Source organism: Haliotis asinina, chromosome 6 (assembly GCF_037392515.1).
Source record: "Haliotis asinina isolate JCU_RB_2024 chromosome 6, JCU_Hal_asi_v2, whole genome shotgun sequence".
Classification (NCBI taxonomy): domain Eukaryota; kingdom Metazoa; phylum Mollusca; class Gastropoda; order Lepetellida; family Haliotidae; genus Haliotis; species Haliotis asinina.
The window spans coordinates 5,154,198-5,160,810 of record NC_090285.1 but is presented as its reverse complement, the minus strand read 5'-3'; the positions used below and the strand labels follow the sequence as shown (position 1 = coordinate 5,160,810).

At 41.3% G+C, this 6,613-nt stretch overlaps 1 protein-coding gene across 1 annotated transcript; it reads left to right on the top strand.

The window, feature by feature from the left end:
* Positions 1-340: 340 nt before the first annotated feature.
* LOC137287325 (cytochrome P450 2U1-like) lies at positions 341-6,366 on the top strand. Its single transcript, XM_067819570.1, has 4 exons — positions 341-788; positions 3,063-3,587; positions 4,027-4,467; positions 4,879-6,366. The coding sequence occupies exons 1-4, from the start codon at positions 458-460 to the stop codon at positions 5,055-5,057; spliced, it is 1,476 nt and encodes a 491-aa protein (XP_067675671.1). The 5' UTR covers positions 341-457; the 3' UTR covers positions 5,058-6,366.
* Positions 6,367-6,613: the final 247 nt, after the last annotated feature.

Below are 6,613 nucleotides of genomic sequence, written 5' to 3'. Positions count from 1 at the left end.
CATTTTTATATAACAGCTACTATACATATAGAAACGTATGCTCTTTTTTCAGTGTGAAGCTGAAACGATAACCAACTTAATTTGGAAGCGTAAACAAATTTAAGGCTTCTAGAATTCACTACTGAGCTTACTTTATGAAACAAACAACCACAGTGTTTATTTCATTTAGTTGGAAGGTAAATACATACACTGACGGTGTGTTGCACCTATCCGTAACTGGGAGTCAGACCTTGGCCTCTTGACACATGCACAAGACTTCTCAATGCCTCTCAAGAACCCCACATGTACAAGGCATGTGCACGACATATACGCTGATTGGTTGACTCACTCTGCAAACATTGATAAGGGGCGTCCTTTTAAATCAGACAGTCGTGGTAATGTGCCACTCGACAGCTGTACTTAGTCTCGCTCTCTCCAGTCAGCTTTCACACAGGTTGGAAGCCAGCGCACAATCATCATGTGGGATTTTGGATTTACAACAGTTGCCTTATTTCTGGTCGTGGTGCTGACAGTGTTATGGCTGTCAACGAGGCGCGCCACTGGACTTCCCCCTGGTCCCCCTCTCCTTCCGTTCCTGGGGAACGCCCTGTCAATGGAGACTGATTCCCGTGTTTTGTTTAAGAACCTTCGACAGAAGTATGGCGACATTTTCAGTCTGTATGTCTTTCACAAGCCTGTCATCGTCCTCAATGGCTACAACGTCCTTAAAGAAGCCATAGTCAAGAACGCCGACGTCTTCTCTGACAGGCCACACACATTTTTGACTGATTTCTTCGCAAGGAGAAAAGGTGCGTTTTCTTCAAATTTTAACTGAACTAAAGGTGTTTTAAGAGTGGCTCTAACCATTGGACCATGACAGCCACGGCAGCCATAATGAAAACGTTAATAGTGCCAATAATCGTCATTGCTAAAACCATCGTAAGCAATTTGTGTTTGGTTGTGTCATTTACCTTTTTGTACTGCATTGATGGTGAAAGTGAAAATTCGATATAGTAGGTTTACAGAGGGCATCTGAACGACAAAAACAGAGTGTTTAACGGCACAATGTCACGCGTTTTCGATAGTATTTTGGTCTATGCTATATATATTTGATACAAGCTTCCTACTGATGACTCGTCACGATATGGCTGAGACTTTGCCGATGTGACGTTAAATATTGACTCACTCACTCCTACTGATTCGATAAAAGACTCATTATCCTTGCGACTTGCCTAAACTCGATAATTGAAACTTGGAGACGAACAGCTTCCATACAGGCGAGACTTGCCGTGTATGGAATGTACACGATGGCTCCGTACATCAAGAACTGTCGAATGCTGTGTTTTCGGTGTTACCCGAACCAGCCTCGGTCACAAGTTGCGATATATTGAACTGTAATCTTGATTTTTAGAGACGTGTGACGTTGTAGTGTGAATTTAACATCTACCATCAATAATCACAGAGATACGAAATTATTAAATTTTGACAGATGTGAAATGTTCTGGACATAACTCTTTTATCCAGTGAATAGGCTTTACTATGATAAACATTTAGAAGCCATGTTTACGCCCGTTGTTACCTTTATGTATTTCCATACCATCATAGGCATTTAGCACGTGCATACCATCAACGCACAGCAACACTAAACAGCCGACTCAGGTCATATATACCTCTACAGCACTATACAGTTGACCCATGTCATACTTCGGCAGCACTATACAGCTGACCCATGTCATACCTTCACAACACTTTCCAGTTGACCCATGTCATACCTTCGCAGCGACATACAGTTCACCCATGTCATACCTTGGCAGCAAAGTACAGCTGACCCATATCATACCTTCACAGCACTTTACAGCTGACCCATGTCATACCTTGGCAGCAACATACAGCTTACCCATGTCATACCTTGGCAGCAACATACAGCTGACCCACATACCTTGGCATTAACGTACAGCTGACCTATGTCAAACCTTGGCAGCACTATACAGCTGACCCACGTCATATCTTCACAGCGCTAGACAGTTGCCCTAATGTCATACCTTGGCTGCAACATACAGCTTACCCATGTCATACCTTGGCGGCAGCATACAGCAAAGCCACGTCATACCTTAGCAGCAACATACAGTTGACCCACGTCATACCTTGGCAGCAACATACAGCTGACCCACGTCATACCTTGGCAGCACTATACAGCTGACTCCTGTCATACCTTGGTAGGATCATACAGCTGACCCATGTCATGCATTGGCAGCACTATACAGCTGACCCACGTCATATCTTCACAGCGCTAGACAGTTGCCCTAATGTCATACCTTGGCTGCAACATACAGCTTACCCATGTCATACCTTGGCGGCAGCATACAGCTAAGCCACGTCATACCTTAGCAGCAACATACAGTTGACCCACGTCATACCTTAGCAGCAACATACAGCTGACCCACATCATACCTTGGCAGCAACATACAGTTGAACTATGTCATACCTTGGCAGCACTGTACAAATGACCCGTGTCACACCTTTTCAGCATTATACGGCTGATTCATGTCATACCTTGTTGGTACAATACAGCTCACTAATGTCATACCTTCCCAGCATTATATACCTGAACAATGTTATACCTCGTTATACAAAGAAATTACAATGACGGTATGAAACAGCGTGGCAATACAAATTCAATATAACTATAATATAATAACATTGACTGTAGCTACAAAGATATTGATGGTAAGATTCACATCGCTGCAACAGTGCTTTAGCATTCAAAATAGGCAAAACACCTGAGTATGTGAGTTGGCAAAGACCAGACTGAGATCCGTTTTGTGTACATGAAAAGTTTGCTCTAGTTCTTCTGACATCACTGGACTGGTATATTCCAGAGTAAGCCCAGAACCTTACTCGATAATCCTGTCTCCCAGTCTTGATATAGTAACCAGGTCACCGCCGTCCCGAAATGAGTCTTAACAGAAACAACGTGATTCACATACAACACTGTTCTACAAATGTCTCCAATACACATACATACAGTGCCATTTATGCTACGGCATAGGGTTGAATTCTATTTCACTATATTTTGCAAACAGGAGTACTCGGATCTTCCGGGGACTTGTGGCATGAACAGAGGCGCTTTGCTCTCAACACTTTGCGAGAGTTTGGGGCTGGAAGAATGATCATGGAGGACAAAATACACGAGGAAATCGCACAGTTTGTCTTGGCCATAGAAGAACAGAAAGGCCAAGGTTTCCACATAGACCGTTTAGCGCAGAATGCCGTATCAAATATTATCTGTTCCATTGTCTTTGGAAAACGTTTTGAATATACCGACCCTGTCTTCGTCAAGTTTCTGAAAGCAATGGATGATTTTTTTAAATATAGCGCAGTAACTGGAATACTGAGCGTTTTTCCTTTTGTGCGATATTTGCCTGGTGACCCATTCAAGTTCAGGAAAGTAATGGACAGCATAGATCTTGTGAAAAATTTGCTAATTAATCCTTCCATTAAGAATCACTTAAAGGATCACGATGAGGAAAATCGGGACGACTTCATCCATGTGTACTTGAAGGAGATGCGACGTCGCCAACAGAAGCAAGAAACAACGACTTTAGACTGTACGTGTGTTTTATAATCTGAAGATGTTCATGGTATGTACAGAGAGGTCCGCTGGATACTTACTTTTAAATTTTTTGTTTTCCTTTATTTGTTCAAACATATAACTAATACATCATTTTAGATAATGGTGTAATGAATTTGGTATATATATATATATTATATATATATATATAATTTGGTATATATATATATCTAACACATATTATTTCTTTTTATATTTGGCCTTTCATTTTAACTTTGATCGAGAATTTTGTCAATCTGACTGACTGGGGAAGCTGAACTTTCTTTTAGAATCTTTTAGTGAAAACATGGCCAATTCTGTTACAGTATTTTTGCATTTCCTGAGGCATGTAGTTGTTGTGTTTCTGTGTTGTGTTTATATGGGTAATTTACATTTGTCATTTGAACTTAAACTAAAGATTACATTCATGTTGGCAGTGGAGAATCTGGCGCAGACTATTTCTGATCTGTTCACTGCGGGCACAGAAACAACGTCCACCACAATACGTTGGGCGCTAGTCTACTTCCTACACTACCCGGATGTACAAGAGAAGTGCTTCCAGGAGATTCTGGAAAACGTCGGTCAGAGCAGACCACCATCCATGAAAGACAAGACGAACCTTCCTTACGTTGAGGCCACCATTATGGAAACCTTGAGATACGGCAATATTGCCCCTGTTGCTGGCCCTCACACAGTTCCACAAGATGTACAGTTCCGAGGATACGCCTTCCCGAAAGGGGTCACAATCCTGTTGAACCTTGATTCAGTCCTCCAAGACAAGGGTGTATGGGGAGACCCACAAAACTTTCGGCCGGATCGTTTCCTTGATGGCGAAGGCAAGATTCAGAAGAGAGAGGATTTTATCCCATTTTCTTTGGGTGAGTTACATATAAAAGCTACATATCGTATGCAACAGACCTGTATGCACATACATAAGTACATGCACATACGCTCCTTTCATAGTGTGGCATGGACACACACACACACATGCACACACACACACACACACACACACACGAAAACACACACACACGTACGTGCATACATACATGAATACGTGCATGCATACACACGCACGTGCGCACGCGCGTACACACACACACACTCACTCACACACACACACACTCTCACACACACATACACACATACATCCATACATACATCCATACATACATACATACATACATACATACATACATACATACATACATACATACATACATACATACATACATACATACATACATACATACGGTAATAGAACTGAACTTTTGTTTTCATATTTTAAGGTCGAAGGATTTGCCTGGGAGAAGCAATGGCCCGGATGGAGCTCTTCCTCTTCCTCACCACCATGATTCAGAAGTTCAAGTTCGTCCCAGTGAACGGGGTAAAGCCTCCACTGGAAGGAATACTGGGTTTAACAAATGCGCCACCTGAATTCCAACTACGAGCTATCCCCCGAAAGTAATACTGTTCGGATCATCACAATGTTAACAAGAACACTATGCCTAGATCCTCTCTATACTCGTGACCATCCGTGTTAGAACTGGTCTTCAGTTACCCAGGCTTGCCGGACGGGGCGACTAATGGGATCGGGTGGTCATTGTATCACAATTGCGTAGAACGATGCTTATGATGTTGATCACTGGATTGCCTGGTCGATTATTTACAGACCGCTGCCGTACAGCTGGAATATTGCGGAGTGCAGCGATACACAACAAATTAAACAAACCAGCCAACCTACCAACGTTGCGATACAATAGGAACAAGAAGATCATTTGATCAGCGACATATAATCGGCGGCCCGGCGGCCCAGTGCTCGTTGTCAGTGTATGGGGTTTGTAGTTTTATGCTTTATACGTTATTAGGTTAGGGAAAGATATTAAGCATTTAATGGGAATGTATTTATTTCTTTGTTCAGTAACAGCTTCGCATTTAAATAAATAATGAAAATTATCTGCTACAGCAAGTGATCTATAGATACAGAGACTGCAGGTTCTGTTTTGACGATCAATGCCATGGCAACGGCCAACTTCAACATATACGTTATGGTTACACGTTTCGTATTTTAAAACTGGTAAATATACATAGGTGGAAGGAGGAGATAATTTTCTAAAGATTTTTAATGTATTTGTAATAGAAACCTTCAGGGCTGTTGTCTATCTCAGCTTTCCAACTTCGGTAAAATTGACCCTTTAGGATTGATTCTACCTGAGAAGTTAACCACTGGCATTAAACATTTACGGGGCAGAATCATCTATCATTAGTAAGGACAGTACAAACGATTTAATATTATCATACATTATTTGAACAAGAGTTAAAAATCTACCATTAATTACATTGTTGAGTAGCCCAAACCTCCAAACATCATCGAACGCTTTTGCTACTTTTTAGTAATTGGTTGAGCATATTCACAACAAAGGTGTTGTCATTTGTTGAGTGGACATTTGTGAAACCCGTCTGGGCAAGATGTAATACGTTAATGTTTTATAAAAAGTGTTAAGTCTGTTATTCACAATACTTACCAATCAGGCTACCGAATCTGATGAATGTCGCATTTGGTTCATATGCGTTTGGGTCCATATGACTTATCTCCCTTTCTTTTGTAGACTTTACTTTTTGTAAACATTTTCGAAAGTTCTTTAGCCGTATGCTTTTGCTTTCCTCGAATCAGTTGATAAAATCAATTTTTATATTGCTTGATATGCTTGTTCATGCACTTCTTATACTCTTTAGAACATCAGCTGCATTCAGCTTTATAAAGAGATGTTTTGCAGTTGGAGTATTTGTGTTTTGATTTAATAAAATCACTACGTTAACGAGAGTGTACTGCAAGCGAAGGATGTTGATCGGACAGTATTGTTACGACAGGGGAGTGTTCATGTACGGCTTTCGATTGAGTGCTTACTCCTGCTCAGTGATGACGTGCTGCTGGCGAGTCATGCTGAAAGTAGACCAAGTGATGATGTAGTGTAACCAAAAGATGTACTGTAGCCAAGTGATGATGTGGTGTAGCCAAGTAAT